At 39.3% G+C, this 26,023-nt stretch overlaps 1 protein-coding gene across 1 annotated transcript in view; it reads left to right on the top strand.

The window, feature by feature from the left end:
* LOC126095029 (uncharacterized) overlaps positions 1–26,023 on the top strand; it is a 183,881-nt gene that overhangs the window by 80,809 nt on the left and 77,049 nt on the right. The window contains exons 6-7 of the mRNA XM_049909690.1: positions 7,821–7,993; positions 22,469–22,616. Of these exons, the coding sequence (XP_049765647.1) occupies positions 7,821–7,993; positions 22,469–22,616 (321 nt within the window). The remainder of the gene's footprint in view (positions 1–7,820; positions 7,994–22,468; positions 22,617–26,023) is intronic.

Here is a 26,023-nt window from a genome sequence, read left to right as displayed (position 1 = left end):
GCTGCAGCTGCAGTATGATGCACCACAGCCATATGACAAACATGCTTGTCTTCCCCCTCCATAGTGCCACACAACCATCCAGAACTCGGTCTTCTTGCAAGCGTACTTTCCCATAACCACTGCTGCCAGAAATTATGTACAATGGCTACATTCCTGCGAAGTCTTTCTGCTGTATTGCAGAAGGAATATCCAGCTTCCAGTAGCCCTATCACATGATGTAGTTCAAACTCAGTGAGCTGTTGATAATGGTGATTCATCTTCTTAAATGCCTTCTTGACTAACATCAACTCGTGATGTCCAATCTCAACCATTACAGCACATATTTAAAGCAAACCTAATTTGCATCCTCATAGTGGCACTAAAAGTGCCAGTCTTACATAACTGGTGCAAAGTTTGAATAGATGTCATCTTCCAAGTGTAGAAACATGCCTACTAACTTTCATTTATCTCTCTCAACTCCTTCTTGGTGTTGCAATTTTTTTTCTGCCAGTGTATTTGAACTATTTACTTTCATGGTGTTGTGATGACAAATACTATATCATCAGATGATCGGTGGATGAATAAATAAATAAATAAATAAATAACAACCTTCATGAAGAACCTGAGCTCTCATTTACTTTGAATTAATTCTTGATTAGAGTAGACGAAGAAAGAATCACACCCAGTTACTGAATGAGGTGGCCTGAAGTGTACTGAGGAAACCAGGTTCCAAACCCCTATGTAGTGACTCCAGTTTTATGTGGCTTCCCTAAATTCCTTGAGGTGAATGCATGGAGCGTCTCATCGTTAAGGTTACACCCAAATAACATTCTGTTCTGTTGCTCATGCCCTTGGTATTACTGAGAGGCCAAACTTGGACCTTTTTTCCTTGAATCTGGTTTCTAATTAATCATGTTACATTGATTGCTTTGGTGTTAACAGCCATTCCAGGGAGAACATTTTGTGGCAAGGGGAACAGTTGACCTACAGAAAAGGAATTTATTGGGTTACTTTCTTAATAAATTATATAGCTTCTCCCAAGAATGTATAAAAAGCTAAGAGATATAAAATAAATGACACATATTTACTTTATAAATTGTATAGGAAATTGATGAAAGGAGAAAATATAAAAATGCAGTAAATGAAGCAGGCAAAAATGAATACAAACGTCTCAAAAATGAGATCGACAGGAAGTGCAAAATGGCTAAGCAGGGATGGCTAGAGGACAAATGTAAGGATGTAGAGGCTTATCTCGCTAGGGGTAAGATAGATACTGCCTATAGGAAAATTAAAGAGACCTTTGGAGAAAAGAGAACCACTTGTGTGAATATCAAGAGCTCAGATGGAAACCCAGTTCTAAGCAAAGAAGGAAAAGCAGATAGGTGGAAGGAGTATATAGAGGGTCTATACAAGGGCGATGTACTTGAGGACAATATTATGGAAATGGAAGAGGATGTAGATGAAGATGAAATGGGAGATACAATACTGCGTGAAGAGTTTGACAGAGCACTGAAAGACCTGAGTCGAAACAAGGCCCCGGGAGTAGACAACATTCCATTAGAACTACTGACGGCCTTGGGAGAGCCAGTCCTGACAAAACTCTACCATCTGGTGAGCAAGATGTATGGGACAGGCGAAGTACCCTGTCTTTAAGAAGAATATAATAATTCCAATCCCAAAGAAGGCAGGTGTTGACAGATGTGAAAATTACCAAACTATCAGTTTAATAAGTCACAGCTACAAAATACTAATGCGAATTCTTTACAGACGAATGGAAAAACTGATAGAAAGCCGACCTCGGGGAAGATCAGTTTGGATTCCGTAGAAATGTTGGAACACCTGAGGCAATACTGACCCTACTACTTATCTTAGAAGAAAGATTAAGGAAAGGCAAACCTACGTTTCTAGCATTTGTAGACTTAGAGAAAGCTTTTGACAATGTTGACTGGAATACTCTCTTTCAAATTCTAAAGGTGGCAGGGATAAAATACAGGGAGCGAAAGGCTATTTACAATTTGTACACAAACCAGATGGCAATTATAAGAGTAGAGGGACATGAAAGGGAGTGAGACAGGGTTTTAGCCTCTCCCCGATGTTATTCAATCTGTATATTGAGCAAGCAGTAAAGGAAACAAAAGAAAAATTCGGAGTAGGTGTTAAAATCCATGGAGAAGAAATAAAAAACTTTGAGGGAATTAGATTAGGAAATGAGACACTTAAAGTAGTAAAGGAGTTTTGCTATTAGGGGAGCAAAATAACTGATGATGGTCGAAGTAGAGAGGATATAAAATGTAGACTGGCAATGGCAAGGAAAGCGTTTCTGAAGAAGAAAAATTTGTTAACATCGAGTATAGATTTAAATGTCAGGAAGTCGTTTCTGAAAGTATTTGTATGGAGTGTAGCCATGTATGGAAGTGAAACGTGGACGATAAATAGTTTAGACAAGAAGAGAATAGAAGCTTTCGAAATTTGGTGCTGCAGAAGAATGCTGAAAATTAGATGGGTAGATCACATAACTAATGAGGATGTATTGAATAGAATTGGGGAGAAGAGGAGCTTGTAGCACAACTTGACTAGAAGAAGGGATCGGGTGGTAGGACATGTTCTGAGTCATCGAGGGATCACCAATTTAGTATTGGAGGGGAGCGTGGAGGGTAAAAATCGTAGAGGGAGACCAAGAGATGAATACGCTAAGCAGATTCAGAAGGTTGTAAGCTGCAGTAGGTACTGGGAGATGAAGAAGCTTGCACAGGATATAGTAGCATGGAGAGCTGCATCAAACAAGTCGCAGGGCTGAAGACCACAACAACAACAACAACAACAACAACAACATTGGCAGTTCATGTATGGTAACTTTTGAAACAAAAATTCAAATTCCATGTAATAAATAACTTTTATTCTGATCAACTTACAAACTGAACCTTAGAAGAGTCTTACCTCCATTCCTTAGCAATAACCACAAACTTGCTGCCAAAAACTTAGTATAGCAATTATTGTCTGACTTGCAGTGCTCTAATACAACAACAAGTACTACTCCAGAGTAGTTGCAGAATGTCATCAGCCTTTGGCATTATTAGAAACAGTATTTTAATTAGTTTACAATGATGAGTGGTACATATGAAATTATTTCAGCAAAACATTATGCACAGTAGAAAACATCAACATAGTTGACAAACTGCCTATTGGCTTCTGTCTCGGGTTCTTTGGCCAATGTTCATATAATGTTTTTTCTGACGTTTCGCCAGCACGAGTGGCTGGCATTGTCAAAGCTTCACCCTCCATTGCCGGTGGTGAACTGGAGCCGAGCTCGCGGGCGCAGACTATATGTACCTGGCGCGCCAAAGTCCGAGGGCTTCTCTGCAGTCATTTCCGGTGTGGTTCTCCTCTTGCTACCTGTGACAGTCGTTTGCTGCAGTACGGAAAGCCAGGATCTGTTTACTTTAAGGCTTTCCTCTTTCTTGTTCAAACTGTTTGTGCATTTTTGTATTTCTGCAGCTTCTCTGAACAAGCGCGTGTGATAGTGCTTCTATACAGCCAGAACTTCTGTGTCGGCGAATTTTATTACGTGGTCGGTCTCATTCAGTGCGTGCTCTGCCACGGCCCGATTTCTCCACCTGCCCCAACCTGCAATGTCGCTTATGCTCTTTGATCCTGGTGTTGATGGATTGTCCAGTCATTCCGACATAAACTTTTCCGCATGTGCATGGTATACGGTATATTCCCGACATTGCAAGTGGGTGTCTTTTCTCCTTCGCCAATCTAAGACACTCTTTGATCTTCCTTGTCGGTTTGAAAATCGTATTTACGCCATGTTTGCGCAATATACGGCCGATTCTGTCCGTCACTCTGGGAATGTATGGCAGAAAGGCCGTACCCGACATTTCTTTTTCTGGTTCCTTACTTCACCGAGTGTTTGGCTCTGTTACACTTCTAATATAATTTGTGGAGTACCCATTACTCCTCAGGACAGTTTCCAGGTGTTGCATTTCTCGTTTGAGGTGTTGCGGCTCACATATTCATCCTGCTCTCATTACGAGCGTACTAATCATGCCTCTTTTCTGGCTCGGGTGGTGGTTTGACAGTTTGTGCAGGTATCGGACCGTGTGTGTCGGTTTTCAATACACGCTGTGTCCCAGGTTTTCGCCTTCCCTTGTGACCAGCACATCTAGAAATGGTAGTTTCTTGTCCTTTTGTACTTCCATGGTAAATGTTATGTTGGCATGGAGGCTGTTCAAGTGTCTTAGGAAGTCACCGAGCTGTTCTTCACCATGGCTCCACACCACGAAAGTATCATCGACGTACCTGTACCACACCTTAAGTTTGCAAGTCGCCAAGTCCAGTGCCTGTGCTTCGAATTGTTCCATGAAGAAGTTGACCACCACTGGACTGAGAGGACTACCCATGACGACGCCTTCCAGCTGTTTGTAGAAATCTCCATTCCACGTGAAATAGCTCGGTGAGACATGCATGGAAGAGCTTTCTGATGTCCTGCGGGAAAATGGAACCGATGTGCTCCAGAGCATCACTGAGTGGCACTTTCGTAAATAACGAAACAACATCAAAGCTGACCAAGATGTCGCTTGGTGCAAGTTTCAGTTTCTTCAGCTTCCTTGTGAAAGGGCAGAGGAAATATGCACGGAAACAGCCAGGATACTGCGCCGAGCAAAACCACCAGCTTGCAACCTGAAGAAAGAAGAGGTACAAGGCAGTAAGAATCTCAATGCCGACAAGAGTATATTGGTACTGCCTGCCGATAAGGGGAATGTGACTGTCGTAATGCAGACCGAAGCGTATGAGCAAAAGATCCGAGACCTATTAGATCCGACGACATACCAAAAACTAAGCACAGATCCGACGCAGCATATCACACGGAATACGAATCGATTAATCAAGGCGTCTTCTCTGCCTGCGGACATACAGAGAAACCTGCGCAACACAGAAGCCCTACCACCTCGGCTGTATGTATTACCCAAGATCCATAAGAACAACGTTCCACTGAGACCGATCGTTAGCACTCCTGGATCACCGACATATAAACTGGCAAAACACTTGGCCTCTCTGCTCCAGCCACACGTGGGGAAGACCGACACATACATTAAGGACTCAGGACATTTTATTGAGAAGCTGCAGAAACTGAAACTTGCACCAAATGACATCTTGGTCAGCTTTGATGTTGTTTCGTTATTTACGAAAGTGCCACTCAGTGATGCTCTGGAGCACATCGGTTCCATTTTCCCGCAGGACATCAGAAAGCTCTTCCATGCATGTCTCACCATGAGCTATTTCACGTGGAATGGAGATTTCTACAAACAGCTGGAAGGCGTCGCCATGGGTAGTCCTCTCAGTTCAGTGGTGGCCAACTTCTTCATGGAACAATTCGAAGCACAGGCACTGGACTCGGCGACTTGCAAACCTAAGGTGTGGTACAGGTACGTCGATGATACTTTCGTGGTGTGGAGCCATGGTGAAGAACAGCTCGGTGACTTCCTAAGACACTTGAACAGCCTCCATGCCAACATAACATTTACCATGGAAGTAGAAAAGGACAAGAAACTATCATTTCTAGTTGTGCTGGTCACAAGGTACTGCAAAAACCTGGGACACAGCATGTATCGAAAACTGACACACATGCACCGATACCTGCACAAACTGTTAAACCACCACCCGAGCCAGAAAAGAGGCATGATTAGTACGCTCGTAATGAGAGCAGGACGAATATGTGAGCCGCAACACCTCAAACGAGAAACGCAACACCTGGAAACTGTCCTGAGGAGCAATGGGTACTCCACAAATTATATTAGAAGTGTTACAGAGCCAAACACTCGGTGAAGTAAGGAACCATAAAAAGAAATGTCGGGTACGGCCTTTCTGCCATACATTCCTAGAGTGACGGACAGAATCGGCCGTATATTGCGCAAACATGGCGTAAAGACGATTTTCAAACCGACAAGGAAGATCAAAGAGTGTCTTAGATTGGCGAAGGAGAAAAAAGACCCACTTGCAATGTCGGGAATATACCGTATACCATGCACATGCGGAAAAGTCTATGTCGGAATGACTGGACAATCCATCAACACCAGGATCAAAGAGCATAAGCGTCATTGCAGGTTGGGGCAGGTGGAGAAATCAGCCGTGACAGAGCACGCACTGAATGAGACCGACCACGTAATAAAATTCGCTGACACGGAAGTTCTGGCTGTAGAGAAGCACTATCACACGCGCTTGTTCAGAGAAGCTGTAGAAATACAAAAACACGCGAACAGTTTGAACAAGAAAGAGGAAAGCCTTAAGGTAAACAGATCCTCTCTTCCCGTACTGCAGCGAACGACCGTCACAGGTAGCAAATAGGAGAACCGCACCGGAAATGACCGCAGAGAAGCCCTCGGACGTTGGCGCGCCAGGTACATATAGTCTGCGCCCGCGAGCTCGGCTCCAGTTCACCACCGGCAATGGAGGGTGAAGCTTTGACAATGCCAGCCACTCGTGCTGGCGAAACGTCAGAAAAATCATTATATGAACGTCGGCCGAAGAACCCGAGACAGAAGCCAATAGGCAGTTTGTCAACAAGTGGCCACGAAAGCCTTAACAATTTTGTATTAACATAGTTCTTATTATTAGTTCGTCAAATATAGATGCTTTTAGTTCCAAATATTACAACATGAGTATTTTTAACAGCTACTATTACACTACTTTAATTTTGGATGGAATTAAATTAGTCCTTCACTTTAAACTTCATGACAGATGAAAACTGCGTGCCAGACTAAGACTTGGAACTCACAACCTTTGTGTTTCGCTGACTAATGATCTGCCAGCTGAGCTACCCCAGCACAACTCACAATCTGTCCTCACAGCTTTACTTCCACCAGTATCTCATCTCCTACTTCCAAACTTAAAAGAAGTTCTCCTGCATAACTTGCAGGACTAGCACTCCTGACAGAAAGTATACTGTGGAGACATGACTTAGTCACAGCCCAGGAGATGTTTCCAGAATGAGTAGTATCTTAGTTGATTCAACAATTGCCCGTGAAAGACAAAGGTCCCAAGTTCGAGTCTTGGTCTGACACACAGTTTTAATCTAACAAGAAGTTTCATAACAAGCACACTCCACAGGGGAGTGAAATTCATTCTGGAAACATCCCCCAAGCTGTGGCTAAGACATGTCTCTGCAATATCTTTTCTTCCAGGAGTGCTTGTTCCGCTAGGTATGCAGGAGAACTCCTGTGAAGTTTGGAAGGTAAGAAACGAGGTACTGGCAGAAGTAAAGCTGTGAGAAAGAATCGTTGGTTGTATGTGAGTAGCTCAGTTGGTAGAACACTTTCCCATAAAAGGCAAAGGTCTCTGGATTGAGTCTTGGTTTGGCACACAGTTTTATACTGCCACAGAGTTTCATATCAGAGCACACTCCACAGCAGAGTGAAAATTCATTCTGGTCCTTCACTTGCCTACAGTTGTGGTAGTTCCATGTGACAGTTTTTAATATTTTACACAGATTACTCTTTTTCATCTCCTGTTTAAAACTGTTAATTTGTACCTGGGTATTTTACAAATAATTGTTGTCATCTGTTTGCAAATCTTCAAACAGGAGTTATATTAAAATAATTTATGTTCTCTATTAGTGCATTAAATGTCATTTAACAATAACTGGTGCAAGTTGAAAGTAAAGATGTACCTATAAATATGTGTAATGGAATTATAGCCCATTGGCTCGTATACTAGTTTCATGTGTCATATACTACATTATATGAGTCTCATCTGTTATATTATGGTGTATTGCAAATATTATGTATATCTCAGTAATATAGTTCACATTAAATTGAATCTTACATTATTATTTTTTCCAGGTTCCCCTTCAGAAAAACAGTTTTGTAATGTGGAATATTTATTTCCATATCCTCCTTTACTCAATATTCCTTCACGCAGATTAAAATCAGTGTGCCCTGACAAAACAGTAAACTTAATGGCATCTGAATATCCTTCACTGATTCATCTCCATTTACGGCCACCAGAAGTTGAGGTAAGGATCTGTACAATAACCATTGGAATGGCAGTGCAATTAGTAGCCCACGTTAGTGTGTCCACAGATGTAGAATATTTTGTGACCCATTGCCTAAGTCTCCTAACCATATCTGTGCTTATGTAGAAGCAATAACAAAATTTGCTTGTTACTATTTCATTATTCACAATTTTTTTCTGGCACTCGTTTAGAACTGTATATCCATATTATTGCAGCATGTTTGGACTGGTGTAGAAACCGCATGCTGTTTTGTAGTAGTGCCAAGTAGTAGCATCTCATAATAGAGGATAACAGCAAAAGTCAATGACACCATGTTGGTTTTTGGTTTGTGACTATTACTGAAATTGTCAGGGCATTAGCAACACTAATAATTGTGTAATACATGCACAAATAATTCCAGACCTATAGGGTCCATTGAATTCTATGAAAGTTGAATTAAATACAAAGAATGGGAGCAAGAATTTTATGCACATATTGTGATGTTAGGTGTTTTGAATTGTCACAAGGTTAAGTATGTGTGGTTGTGCTTCATAGATGAAGCTATCAGAGTATTGCTCAGCATAATTAAAGTTATTAGAATTAAAAATAAATGTTATGGTTTCCAGGACACCAGTAACCAATAGTCTTAACATAATGTAGACCTGTGTCTGAAATCAATGAGTTGCCTGTGATAAGGGAATTCAAACTGATGGAAGATAATGATAATGATGATGATAACAACAATAATAAGCTGTGAGGACGGGGCATGAGTTGTTCTTGGGTAGCTCAGTTGGTAGAGCACTTGCCCGCAAAAGGCAAAGGTCCCAAGTTCAAGTCTCGGTCCGGCACACAGTTTTTATCTGCCAGGAAGTTTCATATCAGTGCACACTCCGCTGCAGAGTGAAATTCTCATTCTGGGAACAATAATAGTAATAATAACAATAACTGTGAAGCAGATACTGAAGCAAAGCACTGAAGTGGAGATAAAGACTGGGTGGGTATTTTCTGAGAGATGGTTTTGTAAAGGTACTGCTGTGGTGGCTTATTAGAGAAATGGTTGTTAAGTTTTAACAAGAATCACCCAACAAGACACTGTTTCCCATAACTAGGACAGAATTTTATACAAATCACAGAATCTGAAAACAGTTGCAACCATTTGCATGCAGTGTGGTCATGTGAGACACAGTGGAATAGTTCTGCAGTCTCAGCCCCAAATGCTTTTCTCACTATAGCAAAATTTCTAGTGGATTCAGTGCTTTTTGTGTACATTCTGCAAGAAACCATCATTTGAATCTCCATCAACACAACTTTCAATTATTCAAACAAAATTTGATGCAAAATCCCAGAAAATTAGTTTATTAACACTTTTGCTGCGGCATCGGTGCAGGCGCGCAAGTCTCCAGTGCGGCCCGGTAATGCTCAAGTGCGGGCCACTAACACTCTAGAACGGCAGGTACCGCCGGAGCCGACACTCCTAATCACACCTGAGCTACAGGCTGATGTCAAGGCCTTCTAAGATCTGTAGGATCATGTTCTATACTGACTTAATGATGACACCTTAGATGCATTACTTCAAATAAGCTTCGACTCTATTGTGGTCATGTTTTAAAGTCTGTTTGCTGTCTGACACCTATAGGGGTCACAGGCGTCATTCAAATGTTCATGATTTGTTGATAATGTAACAAAAAATACAGTTGAAACAAGCAACAAATCCACTGCATTGAGGAAAAATTTGGATTTCAAAACGCAAATTCGTAAGAAGGAAAAAAAAGGAAAAAGGAAACTGGATTCATTTGAAATTATATTTACTTCAAATGTACATTTTTAGGATTGACTCTGATAGTGGTCGTCAATTTAGTAGCATGTTTGCACCTGGTATGAGAGAATTAGCCGTCTACATTTATCATAGATGCCCAGGGGAGGCCCGGATGTGTAGAAATTAGTAAGCGAAACACACCCCATCACTTCAATTGCGGAGATATTAAAACAAATTTAGCACAACAAATTCATTTGTAAAAGACTGAAGTGAATGCTTCACAACGCAATGTATTGTCTAAATAACAATCTCCTCTCCAAAGAATAATTGATTCATCTATTGATAAATCTCTTCCCGGGTAATACAGTTGAGACATTCTCGTGTTAAAATAATCCAATATAGGTCGTATCTTATATAAACGATCGTATGGTTTCGGGTTTCCTGGAAGTAGATTTTTTGCGAAACGCAGAGAGCGTAATATGATCAAATACCGGTCTCTGCTTATACTCATCGCTATTCCTCTATTCTCAAACAGCGGTCCTTTCTTCCAGTAGTCTTGTAATCGCGGATATTTAACGTTACCCATATGTAACGAAACACACAGGAAAACTAGTAATTTGCCTAAACTTAGAGGTTTTAATTTAGAGATCCTAGATCTCTCTTTTGTATTTTCGCTCAGCAATATGTTGACTGCGTTATTGTTCGTTTTGTCAACTACAAGTTGCAACAAGTCGTCTGTTACCAACAATCTAAAGAAACCCATAGGAGAATTGCCAGCAGGATGAATTTGCAAAACTTCTTCCTTCGTAAATGGGTGATACTGCATATTATGTGGTTCTTTATGCCAGGACTCCTCTGGATTATCTCCGTGTGACAGGTCGAGCTCTTTTTCGTCGTCGATTTCCACACAATCATCGTGCTCCATATCGTCAGATTCGGAAATGTCACGAAACAGATTCGAAGCTGTGCTTCTATGCTATCATCACTCTGCAATTCTTCTGCAGCCTCTAAATGACAATCTCTGTGGTCTGCCTCGTTCTCACTACACAGCAAATCATTGTCGGCTAGTACACTAAGTAACTGTTCCTCTGTCAATTTAACACTTTTCCTGCTCCTTTTCACATTGGAAGGTCCAGGTGTGGTTCATTAGCCGCCATTACGAACATTGACCACACAAAACAAAAGTTTACACGGTTTGATGCTAGCTTAGACGCTATAACTAGACTGAGTAATCTGACAGTGAGTGTGGACGCTTATACGTGTCTGCCGCACTGGCTCATGGCTTGTTGTGATGCTTATAAGCGTCAGCCGCAGCGAAAGTGTTAAACAGTCATCTTGGAATTGGGAGAGTGGGAAAAGGGAGAGTACATGTAATAACATTACAATGCAGTGTGGAATAGAACTGTAACTAAAAATTGTTCAAAACTATTTCTGGCTACAAAATGACAAAATATTCAAAGATTTTCACTGAATTACAAACACATTGGAGGAACAATTTAATTAAATCACTAAAGTGCAAACTATGAAAATAAGTATAATCCAGTTAAGACAATATTTATGGAAAGGAAAAGATTGCTACTCACTCATGTTTCAGCTGAATTATTTTTGTGTGTGTGCACTAAAAAAAAAATGTTTCACTGTTTCCTAATATTTCATTATGTCGAAATATAATTTTATCAAAAGCAATTTAATCGCAGATTTTACCTACTTCATGTCCAACCAAAGAGAGAAAAACTAGGGGTTTGGGATGGGGAGGGGGAGGTATAGGGAGAGGAGGAGGATTGAATGTCTGCAGCACTTTTGTATGTTTTCACAGATAAACTATGAATCACATCACCATGATGTAAGACAGTAATCATTTCTTAGATGGTTCAAAATCTAACTAGTGCTGCAAATTCTATCTCTGGTTGGCAAGTAAGTACTCCTCTTCAGCCTTAGCTTTTACACATAAAAGTTTTACCGAACAGCTCTGCTAGGTGGCAATAGCATTGTTTTCTCACTGGTGCCCACTCGTGGTTGAATTATGGGATGGTGGGCATTAATTGTCCCTCCCCTAACTTCTATGTAGCCTAAAGAATGGAACATCAGTTTTCCACTAATAATGTTTTAGATGAACAGGCACTGAAGCAGCTTTGTTGTCCATGGTGTTGTAGTGTGTGCAGCATGTTCAGCAACTTGATCAAGTTTGCATTAGCTACAGTTTGGCAGTGGTAATTGATGTATGTAGTTGGTTGAATACGTACCATAATAATATAGAACACTGCACCGTAACTGTAAAACATGGGTGTATAGTGTGACTACATTCTTTTGCCCCTCAACCCTCAATAAGATAGAAAATGATTCTTATTAGACTGCAGAGGAAGGTTGAGTTTGTATGTGCACTTGGATCATCTACAGGGATAGATAATGGGATACTACTTTGGATGGTAGGATTTTGGATAGAATATCCTCCATCTTGTGTTGCAATGATAGATAGTCACAGCACTATTGAAACATGTTGAGTTTTTCAGTCACTATTAGAAGAACTGATGAATATAACTGATAGTCTTACGGCCCTATGCAACAAAGACCATATTGAATAATATTGGAAAATAGAATAATGACATTGTGAACATCATAGTTGCAGAAGACAGTAAAGATAGCAAAGAATTCTGATACTTAGGATGCAGGTATACACACAAAATCTCCAGGATAAAGTACCCTTCAGAACCTCATTGGCACAAGAGAAGAAGGCTCTTATCATTATAGAAATTTACTGCATTCCATTTTATGTCATTTAAATGTTGGTAATAAGGACCACTCAGGAGAATATTGCCATCAGGATAAATTAAACTGGCATTCTATAGATGAGAGTGTTTAATGTTAGATCCACTAATTGGACAGGAAAATTAGAATATCTAAAAAGGGAAATGTTGCTTCTCACCATATAGTGGAGATGTTGCATAGCAAACAGTTACAACAAAAACACTAGGCCGGACTGCGAGTAACTGTGCATGATGGGAGAAGAAATCTGGTTTGTTCAAGTTATGGAGGAGGCTGGGGAGGGAGAGGGAGGGATAGCAGGATAGGGGTACGGCACAGTAAAGTGCTGCTTGTGGCAGCATACAGGCAGGGATGAGGAGTGGAGAGGATAGGCCAGCCAGGAGGTGGGTGGAGGGTGGGTTGAGGGGGTGGGGGGAGGGGGGGGGGGAGAGGAGAGAAGTAAAAGGACTGTGTGAGGTTATTGGTGGAATAGAAGGCTGTGTAGTGCTGGAGTGGATGAAGAACATTTACTAACAAAGGCTGAGGACAGGGGGGTTATGGGAATGTAGGATATATTGCATAGAGGATTCCCACATGCACAATTCAGGAGAGCTGGTGGCTAATTAAGGGAGACAAAAATTTAATAGTGATGTGAAACTGGAATTTGATAGTAGGAGGATGGAGATCAGAAAAAAAATAGTAGGTGAATATGAATGAGGGAAAGGACTGAAAGAGAAAGCCAACTGCTAGAATTTTGCACAGAGCATAATGTAGTCATTGCTAACATGTGGCTTAAGAACCGTAAAAGAAGGTTGTACACGTGCAAGAGACCTGGAGACACCAGAAGGTTTCCAGTTGATTATGTAACGTTAAGACAGAGATTTTGGAATCAGATTTTAAATTATAAGACATTTCCAGTGGCAGATGTGATCTCTGACCTGAATTTGTTGGTTATGAAGTGTAGATTAAAACTGAAGAAATTGCAAAAAGATAGTAAATTAAGGAAATGGTACCTGGATAATTTGAAAGAACCATAGGTTGTTGAGAGTTTCATAGGGAGAATTAGGCAATTGACAAGAACAGGGGAAAGAAATACAGTAAAAGATAAATGGATAGCTTTGAGAGATGAAATAGTGAAGACAGCAAAAGTTCAGATAGGTAAAAAAGACAAGGCCTAATAGAAATCCATTAATAACACAAGAGATATTAAATTTAATTGTTGGAAGGAGAAAATATAAAAATGCAGTAAATCAAGCAGGTGAAAGGGAATACAAACAACTAAAAAAATGAGAGTGACAGGAAGTGCAAAATGGCTAAGCAGGAATGGCTAGAGCTGAAATCTGAGGAATTAGAAGTATATATCACTAGGGGAAGATAAATACCATCTACAGGAAAATTAAAGAGGTGTTTCGAGAAAAGAGAAGCAACTGTATGAATATCAAGAGTTTAGATAGAAAACCAGTGCTAAGCAAAGAAGGGAAAGCTGAAAGGTGGAAGGAGTACTTAGAGAGTCTATACAAGGGAGATGTACTTGAGAGTAGTATTATAGAAATGGAAGAGGATGTAGATGAAAATGAGATGGGAGATAGGATATTGTGAGTAGAATTTGACAGATCATTGAACAACCTGTGTTGAAACAAGGCTCTGGGAGTAGACAACATTCCGTCAGAATTATTGATAACCTTGAGTGAACCAGCCATGACAAAACTGTTCCATCTGGTGTGCAAGATGTATGAGACAGGGCAAAATACCCTCAGACTTCAAGAAGAGTATAATAATTCCAATTCCAAAGAAAACAAATGCTGATTGGTGTGAATATAACCAAATTGGCATTTTAATAAGTCATGGTTGGTTGACTGGTTGAACGATACAGGAGAAGAAAATTAGCACATTAATCATTAATCAACTGTTATCTTTTTTATCGTGTTATCACTGGGCATTATGGTAAGAGTTTTTCTTTTATCTCCTCCAGATGGCCACTTAGCATTTGATCTTGTTGTTTCTCTCCTTTATTGTACTTTTAATGTTGAATAAAAATATTGTAGAAGCAAAATTTATAACTTCTTTGGGAGGGTGCTAGTGATTTATTATCTCTTGAGTGCAAGATGTGAAGTATTACAATATATCAAGCACATTAATAAGTAAATGGAATAAAGTGTAAATAATTTAAGAGTATGAGGAAATTCCAGGAAGTAACAGTGACTTGGCTTCAGTAATTTGAAGAAACATATTTTATTAACAGAAAATATGTCATCAAATTTAAGGTTTCAGTGGAGACTCAATCATCCAAGCCTCAGTTACATGGATTTGTGGGTATCCAGATTGTCAACTGTGAGCAAATATTTTTGTAGTCTTATCTGTGGTGCAAGGAAATGTCATGCTGGCAAAACACGCCCCGAACCCCACACGATCTCTGCCCCACAAGTTTCATTATTGTTTGAGTTAGACTTTCCCAAAATCTACCCCTTTTCTTAGACCTCTCCAGTCCTTTTCCTTCATCCCTCTTCCTTCCCCTTCAGTCCTTCTGCCTAAAGAAGGAGCCACCGGCTCCAAAAGCTTGCCACTTACAACCATCTTCTATGTGTGTGTTCCGCTGCCTCTTGGTGAGTAGATTTTTAATCTACCCAATCAAATAATTTTGTCATTATTTTGTGAGCTACAGTTGCCAGTCATTATGCCACTGCAAAGTGTCGTGTCTGTGCTTAAAAATGTCAAAATAGCAAGAGGATGGTGTTATTGATTAACTGATTCATTAAAAAAGGAGAAACTGGTCATAAGTTAGCTGATATGCATGGTGTAGGTACTTCTACTATAATCAGTCCTGAAAATTTGATAGTGAAGACAGGAGTGAACATCAAAGTGTGATGAAGAAACTGATAAGTGAACTTTTGGAAGAAGCTTTGTATTGTTGGTTTTTACAGATATGATCACTGCACAACCAATATCTTGTCCTTTGCTCTGTGAAAAGACATTACAGTTAAATAAAAAATAGATGGTGGTGAATCATTTTTGCATGTAACATTTGGCTGTACAGATTTGAATCTCATCATGGAATTTGTGAGTGGGAAATACAAGTTGAAAAAATGTCAGTTGATGTAAATGCAGCGAATTTTTTTAGTGGTGGTTTTAAAAAATAACTAGATGATAACTATGACCTGGACTTTCTTTACAATGCCGGTGATACTGGATTAAATTGGAAATAATTACCATCAAAATCTTTTTCTTCTCGGCAAAATAGTTCAGCTCCAGCATATAAAACTAGTAAAGAGCAAGTAACAATATAAGTTTGTGCAATTGCTACCAGGATCCATAAAATGCCTTTGTTGCTCATTGGAAAATCAAAAAATGCCAGATTCTTCTAAAATATCAATATTCCATTAAGTAATAAAAGCCAGAAAAGGGCAAGGGTGAACTTTGAAAATTCATTGATTGGTATAGTAACATTTTTAACCCTGAAGAAAAAAAAAGTGGATAATGTGCCAACCCATTCTTTAGCTGAACTGTTAGAGGGAGAGAATGGAATGTTTCCAGTAAAACTTTTATCTCCTAAAGTGACATCCATGCTACTACCAGTGGATCAAAGTGATATTGAAACATTAAAACTACTTTACAAAAAACAACTTTTATGTAGATTGTTATCTGTTGATAAAGATAATGTAGAAGTTGTTTTCTCATTGTCCAAGGAGATGAATTTAAAAGGATTTTTGTTATGTGGCTGTAAATGTGTGGGATTTGACTGAAAGGAAGACTCTGAACAGAGCTTGGAATAGAACACTAAAACAGAAGTACAAAAATTTAGTAACTGAAAGGATGATTCTGTTTCGGAGGATATAAATGAGCCAATGACAATCATATAGATCTGCCGCAAATGTAATGCCAATGATATGAAAGAGCGGATCTCTTGTGACAGTAATGATCAGTGCTTTCAGGTCATCTCAGATGATGAAATTGTTGAAAATATATTGCAGGCAAACTAATAATAATAATAATAATAATAATAATAATAATAATAACAGCAAGAAATGCAAGATGATGTTACAGAAGATAATTAGATGCAGAAAACAATGTAGGATCAACTCGTGCAGAAGCACTTCAAGACCTGGAAACATTTTATTACAGTTAAAATGAATTTATGATGTAGCAGCAATGAAGAGAAGAAATTGTTTACATCAATTACCAAATATTTTAAACAAAATTAAACTACAGTCATTGTCCTATGCGACTTTTGTGAGGTATTTCATGAATAAGGTTGCAGTATTTTAATTTTAAGAAAACATGGACATAAATACTAAAATGTGTCTAATCTCTTAATTCCACCTCCAAGGAAAGCAGTTACTGACAAGTGTGAAAATGACCAAACTATCAGTTTAATAAGTCATGGTTGCAAAATACTAACATGAATTCTTTACAGAAGAATGGAAAAACTGGGAAGATCAGCCTGGACTCAAAGAAATGTAGGAACACAAGACCCTAGAACTTCTCTTAGAAGATAGGTCAAGGAAAGGTAATCTTATGCTTATGGCATTTGTAGACTTAGAGAACGATTTTGACAGTATTGACTGGAGTACACTCTTTGAAATTGTGAAGGTAGCAGGCATAAAATACAAGGAGTGAAAGGCTGTTTACACCTTGTACAGAAACCAGACTGCAGTAATATGAGTCAAAGGGCATGAAAGGGAAGCAGTGGCTGAGAAGGGAGTGAGACAGGGTTGTAGCCTATCCCTGATGATGTTCAATTTGTGTATTGAACAAGCAGTAAAGGAGATCAAAGAAAATTTGAAATAGAAATTAAAATTCAAGGAAAAGAAATATAAACTTTGAGGTTTGCTGATGACATTGTAATTGTTAGAGACAGCAAAGAACTTGAAAGAGCAGATGAATGTAATGGACATTGCCTTGTAAGGAGGATAAAAGATGAACATCAATAAAAGCCAAACAAGGATAATGGAATGTAGTTGAATTAAATCAGACAATGCTATGGCAATTAGATTAGGAAACAAGATGCTTAAAGTAATAGGTGAGTTTTGCTATGTGGGCAGCAAAATGATGGCCAAGGTAGAGAGCATATAGAATGTAGACTGGCAATGGCAAGAAATACATTTCTGAAGAAGAGAAATTTGTTAACATTAAATGTAGATTTAAGTTTTAGTAAGACAGAGATTTAGGAACCAGGTTTTAAATTGTAAGACATTTCCAGGGGCAGATGTGCACTCTGACCACAATCTATTGGTTATGACCTGTAGATTAAAACTGAAGAAACTGCAAAAAGGTGGGAATTTAAGGAGATGGGATCTGGATAAACTGAAAGAACCAGAGGTTGTACAGAGTTTCAGGGAGAGCATAAGGGAACAATTGCCAGGAATGGGGGAAAGAAATACAGTATAAGAAGAATGGGTAGCTCTGAGGGATGAAGTAGTGAAGGCAGCAGAGGATCAAGTAGGTAAAAAGACGAGGGCTAGTAGAAATCCTTGGGTAACAGAAGAAATATTGAATTTAATTGATGAAAGGAGAAAATATAAAAATGCAGTAAATGAAGCAGCCAAAAAGGAATACAAACGTCTCAAAAATGAGATCGACAGGAAGTGCAAAATGGCTAAGCAGGGATGGCTAGAGGACAAATGTAAGGATGTAGAGGCTTATCTCACTAGGGGTAAGATAGATACTGCCTACAGGAAAATTAAAGAGACCTTTGGAGATAAGAGAACCACTTGTATGAACATCAAGAGCTCAGATGGAAACCCAGTTCTAAGCAAAGAAGGGAAAGCAGATAGGTGGAAGGAGTATATAGAGGGTCTATACAAGGGCGATGTACTTGAGGACAATATTATGGAAATGGAAGAGGATGTAGATGAAGATGAAATGGGAGATACGATACTGCGTGAAGAGTTTGACAGAGCACTGAAAGACCTGAGTTGAAACAAGGCCCTGGGAGTGGACAACAGTCCATTGGAACTACTGACGGCCTTGGGAGAGCCAGTCCTGACAAAACTCAACCATCTGGTGAGCAAGATGTATGAGACAGGTGAAATACCCTCAGACTTCAAGAAGAATATAATAATTCCAATCCCAAAGAAAGCAGGTGTTGACAGATGTGAAAATTACCGAACTATCAGTTTAATAAGTCACAGCTGCAAAATACTAACGCGAATTCTTTACAGGCGAATGGAAAAACTTGTAGAAGCCGACCTCGGGGAAGATCAGTTTGGATTCCGCAGGAATGTTGGAACATGTGAGGCAATACTGACCCTACGACTTATCTTAGAAAATAGATTAAGGAAAGGCAAACCTACATTTCTAGCATATGTAGACTTAGAGAAAGCTTTTGACAATGTTGACTGGAATACTCTCTTTCAAATTCTAAAGGTGGCATGGGTAAAATACAGGGAGTGAAAGGCTATTTACAATTTGTACAGAAACCAGATGGCAGTTATAAGAGTCGAGGGACATGAAAGGGAAGCAGTGGTTGGGAAGGGAGTAAGACAGGGTTGTAGCCTCTCCCCGATGTTATTCAATCTGTATATTGAGCAAGCAGTAAAGGAAACAAAGGAAAAATTCAGAGTAGGTATTAAAATCCATGGAGAAGAAATAAAAACTTTGAGGTTCGCCGATGACATTGTAATTCTGTCAGAGACAGCAAAGGACTTGGAAGAGCAGTTGAACGGAATGGATGGTGTCTTGAAGGGAGGATATAAGATGAACATCAACAAAAGCAAAACGAGGATAATGGAATGTAGTCGAATTAAGTCGGGTGATGTTGAGGGTATTAGATTAGGAAATGAGACACTTAAAGTAGTAAAGGAGTTTTGCTATTTGGGGAGCAAAATAACTGATGATGGTCGAAGTAGAGAGGATATAAAATGTAGACTGGCAATGGCAAGGAAAGCATTTCTGAAGAAGAGAAATTTGTTAACATCGAGTATAGATTTAAGTGTCAGGGAGTCGTTTCTGAAAGTATTTGTATGGAGTGTAGCCATGTATGGAAGTGAAACCTGGACGGTAAATAGTTTGGACAAGAAGAGAATAGAAGCTTTCGAAATGTGGTGCTACAGAAGAATGCTGAAGATTAGATGGGTAGATCACATAACTAATGAGGAAGTATTGAATAGGATTGGGGAGAAGAGAAGTTTGTGGCACAACTTGACCAGAAGAAGGGATCGGTTGATAGGACATGTTCTGAGGCATCAAGGGATCACCAATTTAGTATTGGAGGGCAGCGTGGAGGGTAAAAATCATAGGGGGAGACCAAGAGATGAATACACTAAACAGATTCAGATGGATGTAGGCTGCATTAGGTACTGGGAGATGAAGAAGCTTGCACAGGATAGAGTAGCATGGAGAGCTGCATCAAACCAGTCTCAGGACTGAAGACCACAACAACAACAACAACAACAACTTTTAGGAAGTCTTTTCTGAAAGTATTGGTATAGAGTGTAGCTGCATATGGACGTGAAACATGGACACTAAACGGTTTATACAAAAAGAGAATATAAGCATTTGAAATGTGGTCCTACAGAAAAATGTTGAAGATTAGATGGGTAGGTCATGTAACTAATGAGGAGTTATGGAATAGAATTGATCAGACAAGAAGTTTGTGTTACAGCTTGACCAAAAGAAGGGATAGCTTGATAGGACATATTCTGAGACGTCAGGTGAACACTAATTTAGTACTGGAGGAAAGTGTTGGAGGTAAAAATTCTAGAGGGAAACCAATAGATGAATACGGAAAGCTGATTCAGAAGGATGTTGGTTGGAGTATTTATTCGGAAGTGAAGAGGCTCACACAGGATACAGTAGCATGGAGAGCTGCATCAAATCAGTATTCAGACTAATGGCCACAAAAACAACAACAATCTTTTAAGAAACATTGATTTTTGTTGTTGATTTTAATAAGTTTAATTTTTTTTTTTTTGTTTTAAATATACACTTAACATTATTTATTAACTCTAGAAAAATAACCATATAACAATGTAGCTAAAAGATATCCATATGCAGGTGACATAGGTTACCTTTCTGTATTAATTATACGAGAATTTCTTTCCTTCATTCATTTAGTTATATGGATTTTTGATTGTGTGAATGACTTATGACAACAATTAGTCTGGTTAATGGAGTCTCCCCTTTACTTTATTTCTCTTGATAATCACATTTATTATTGAAGTATTCATTGTATCTGTCTGCAATCTTGTAGGAATCCCCACGTCATAGTCAGCTGCTACTACTACTCTTTTAAACCTGTGTCTATTACTTTTCAACGTATTTCCTACCCAAGAACTTTTTGTGCTTTGTGAAGGTGAAAATCACCAATATGAGGTCTGCACTGTGAGGTGAATGATCAAAAATTTCCCATCCAGATAGATCCAGTAAGCTTCTGATTACCACAGCATTTTGAGGATGGGCATTGTGATTAAGTAGCTCAATACTGGGACTCAGTACTTCATGCCTACAATTTTAAAATGCTCACTGTAGTTTTCTTAAGGTGTCACAATATTGATCTGGATTTATAACAACACTTTTTGGTGTGAAATCCACCAAGACAGCCCTCTTATGACGGCAAAAAACAATTGTCAGAAACTTTTTTGTTGACACAGTTTTTTCAGTTTTTGCAGCTTTTTAGTTGATGGAGGATGATGCCAGTTAAGCGTTTTGCACTTTTTTGTGGGGTGTAGTGTACACCCGTTTCAGCACCAGTAATAGTTTGAACCAGAAAAGCATTTCCACACATTTGCTACTGCATAAAAAATGTAAGTCCTGCAGCCATTCTACTGGGTGTACCAGAACTCCAACAACAAACTTTCAAAGGTTGTTTGGCAATACTTTGAGAGTTTTGATATAAGGGACCCATGGTCTTTGGGGATCATTGCACAGTTATTACATTTCATTTTGTTTCTTGCAACAATTAGTTTTGTATCTGTGTTGCACTGAAAATATTGCACAACATTGCTTGTTTCTTTTCGTTCACAGAACCTCCTGTTGACAAGAGTAGTACCCATTTTACTCTTTGCATTCAAGTTTGCATTCAGTACTGCCCAGTTCTGTTGTGGGTTTGTGTTTCTGGCAGTTTTAGTTGTATGTTAACAGTGGTACACAGCTGTATGGATAGGTGTATTGATGAAGAGTTGGCCAGTATGCACCTCTTGTATGGGTTCACTGAATGCAGTGGAAGAGTGGGACCACGAAGCAATGTTGAGCTGTTCCTGCAGTGATAGCAATGACATCACAGTATACTATCATGTCTGAGGGGTGTTGTGTTACTCTGTATTGTGTGTTATATGTTTTGGTTATGGCTTATTGCAGGTTTCTTCACTGTTCTGAATGTATTTTCACAGAAACAAGGGTAGTTAACAAACCAAATATTCTGCTGAAGACTGTGAGTCCCTTGTACCAAAAGACTTGGAAGGTGGCACTGAACAACCTCTGAAAGTTTGTTGGTGGAGTTATGGTTCACTCTGTATTTGTTTTATGTTGGTCTCTCAGTTGTCAGGGAACCCATCATCCAATAATTTTGCTGTAGCCACAATAGATAGGCTAATTCCACTGGACACAGAATGAGAAATATATAGGAAAGAACTGTGATAACTTGTCTGCAGTTACGAGTTTGTCTTGTATGATTTCTTCACTTGGTTCTTCAAGTCATCTGTGATGTAAGGCGGATGTCTAGGTCATGTTTCATCATGCAGTTTAGTTTGCCTGTTGTTGAATATTTCACATGTTTCTTTCATTAAATAACCAACAGGACTTTTTAACACGTAGTCCATTTTAAACAACTATAGGATGCATAACAACAGCTTGTGTGGCTGGTAATTTGATAACACTGAGAAAAGATGTTGAGAAAAATGTTTGAACTTGGATAGAAGCAGTGGTAAAGCAAAACTGATCATTATTTCCTGGATTGCCATTGTATTTCCTTTTTTCATTAACTTTTTCGTTACCTATCATTTGGTAGAATTTTTCTTTAACTGTCATTGGTAGTGTACTTTGACACTTCTCTTTACTTCCAGGGGACTGAAGATATTGATCCAGCAGTATTAGATAATCTTGAAAGCATTATGTATACATTACCATGTAGCTCTTCATATATGAATGAAGTTACTACATTATTTTCTCCAAGCAACAAATTGCGCAAAGTGACATTGAAGTATCTCCATGGTAAGACATCTAAGATTTATATTTGTTAACATTGTTAACATCATCAGTCTCATCATTAAACATTTGACATCTACTGCTGGATAAGGGGCTCCTCTAGACTCTTTCATATATTATAATATTTAAATATTTGGACGCATGCTGCTTCTGCTGGTTTTGTAATGTTACCTACCTACTTTCCAATAGATTACCATATAAATATTATATAATTTACTGTAATTCAGCAACAAACATCCATGGCCTACCTAACATAAATTCAGCTGGCTATATAGTCAGGCTTGGTGATATAATGATAAAGTATGTACCTGGAAACTGAAAGCTCATGTGATTGCATCTCAGTCAGACTACAGAATTTTTAATCTGCCTTTAACTTAGCCCTCTTCTCTCAATGATGTGAACATTCATCAGGAACAACATGTGGTTTGGATTCTGTATTGAACTGTATGCCCCCTTTCCCTAGCAGTATTGCTGGGGTAGGTTATGGATGTGCCAGGTGCCATAGTGGCATCCAGTTGAGAGACTTGCACCAGACCACTTAGGCGCACAAAATTACCAGGCTATGTGTCCCACCCACCTCTACCTCATTCTCATTCTATCACAGGTACATCTCCAACTTCAATCTGTTCCCTGAGCCCTTTGTTTTCCTGTTTATCCTAATAATTCTCAACACACTTCTCTTCATTGCTCACTTAGCAGCTCTCAGTGCTTCAGTCATTTTCATGAAAGTCCACATTTCACTCTTGTAACCCAGCACCTGTGATACACACTTACCCAAAGTTACCATTTCAGACAGTTTGGAATCTTAATTTTAAAAGCCCAATTTGGTTTACCAAAAGCACCCCCAACAGATTTTACACTTCTGTTTTCATTCTTGTCCATCCAGATCTTTTTTTTTCTCCTCCAGTTGACCTAAATACAAAAACTCATCAACTGGACTGTAAGTTAGTTGTTAATATGCACAGATTTATTTTTTATGTGATGATAGTAAAACTTACTTTATTAAGTTTTTCTATTCGTTGGTGACATCTATCGACCCAAGAGGCAAGCAGTTCAATAAGCGCTTTTTCCGTAGATAAAACTTACTTCTCCTTTGTATCTGAAGATAGCTTCATTTAATCATATACTCTTCTAGGTTTCAATCAGTTGCTGTGACAACACACAATAATCTTGATGCTGTTTTGCATAATAATGTTTGAACCAGAGACTTTGTAGGTTCTGTGACAAATAGCATGTGTCTCTCTGAACGTACATCATAGAATTGAGAACTGCTGGGTTACCATATGTAGGTCGGAGGGTCACTACACAGCAACGGAGGCTACTACCAGTGTTGGTGACTTTGATGGGGCGCGTGCAAGACCTTTTTTTTTAATTCAGCAACTCTCCATCCAATCCAGTTAAGGATAGCTGTACTTAAGTATTAGTGTAAGATCCAAAGAGATGAAACTATTAGAACCTTTGTGATCAACTGCTTAAGTATTTGCAAGAAAGTAACAAGAGTCTGGAGCACTCCTAAAAAGGAGTGGCACTCATATAATACTAGATACAGAAAGCTAGCTGAGACTTGAAATTGTTAACAGTGAGATTTTCAGGGAAAATGAGGCCTATATCAAAAATGAAGTGGAAATGTTGTTTTAATCAGAGTAGACAAGAAACTTAAATCCACGGAAATATAAATTGTAGCTGCGTCTGTGATTGATTGGGCAGGACCCAGTATCGACAGTGTACATAAACTTATGATTGGGTCTTTCTCATGACAGCCACACTCACACTGAGACATACTGCAAAATGATACTAAATACATTCCCTGAAAGCTGCCTAGAATGGATAGTGTAGAATCCCACTCATGATGAGGATAGAGACTGTTGATCATCAGAACTGCAGCACCTTGAAAATGGCATGCAGCAGACTCTAAACTGGTATGAAATGCACTAAATGCTTTGATATGCAAATGGTTATAATTTTAGTGCAACTGCACAAAGCAAATAGGAGTAACTCCGTTCAAACAAATTTCGGGCTTGCAGCCGGTTGTCGTTCAATACTTCGCACGATATTTCAACTGGGCACCTAGCAGTCATCTTCAGGTGAGCCATCACAGACTGGCGAAAACGTCCTCCGTTCCGCAGTATATAGAGTACTGTAACTATTCTGCGCGTGCATCAAAAACTTGATAGATGAACCACGCTGCCCGCCGGCAGTGCCCTCGCTGGTGGAATAGCGGAACTCAGTCGCCATCTGCTTTGCTGTGTGCCATGGCCGTCGACGCACTCTGTCATCTTTGATTTGAGCAAATCGTGGAGATGATGGGATTCCGTGTGCTGTCCAGCTGGTAGCCTCTGTCACAGTTTAACAGATTTTCCACCAGTCATATTTCTATGGATTCTTTAATAATGGAGTCCCAGAAAGACGTTTCTGTGGACAAAATCATTGTTTTCTCATACTCCATTGAATGTCCAGTAGAAATACGATCTTCAGCAATAGCAGACTTGCTTGGCTGCAAAAGGTGGATGTAACGTTGATGTTCAGTGCAGCGTTCTTTCACGGTGCGTGTGGTTTGACCTATGTAAGCCATACCACATTGGCACGGTATCTTGTAAATTTCGGCCTTTCGTAGTAACAGATTGTCCTTAACTGATCCCACAAGGTCCGCAATCTTCGATGGTGAGCTGAAAACCACTTTTACCTGCAATTTTCAGAGGATTCTTGCTATTTTAAACAAAGTGATGCCAACGAAAGGAAGAAAAGCTAAAGATTGTTCCGGCATGTTCTCCTCTTTATTCACTTTCAGCTCCATAGTTTTAACTGTTAGTGCCCTGTTAATCTGCCGGATGGAATACCCATTTTCGCTGAATACTGTCTTTAGATGGATGTCTTTAGATGGATGTCCTGGTTCGAAGGAAGAATGATGGTTCTCTAGGGCATTCAGTTTACCGGAAACCCACTCATACTGATTTGTACCTGCAAGCATCGAGTTGCCATCACCCATTGCAAACCATGAGTTTGCTTAAAACACTTGTTCATAGAGCTCATACTGTCTCAGGTCTAGATAGCTTACCTCAAGAACTCGCCCATCTAAAGACAGTATTCAGCGAAAATGGGTATTCCATCTGGCAGATTAACAGGGCACTAATATTTAAAACTAAGAAGCAGGAAGTGAATAAAGAGGGGAACATGCCAGAACAATCTTTAGCTTTTCTTCCTTTCGTTGGCATCACTTCGTTTAAAATAGCAAGAATCCTCCGAAAATTGCAGGTAAAAGTGGTTTTCTGCTCACCATCGAAGATTGCGGACCTTTTGGGATCAGTTAAGGACAATCTGTTACTACGAAAGGCCAGAATTTACAAGATCCCGTGCCAATGTGGTATGGCTTACATAGGTCAAACCACATGCACCGTGAAAGTACGCTGCACTGA

This window comes from Schistocerca cancellata, chromosome 8 (genome assembly GCF_023864275.1).
Source record: "Schistocerca cancellata isolate TAMUIC-IGC-003103 chromosome 8, iqSchCanc2.1, whole genome shotgun sequence".
Taxonomy (NCBI): domain Eukaryota; kingdom Metazoa; phylum Arthropoda; class Insecta; order Orthoptera; family Acrididae; genus Schistocerca; species Schistocerca cancellata.
Note: the sequence above shows the minus strand (reverse complement) of the source record. Positions and strands in the feature narration are given on the sequence as shown.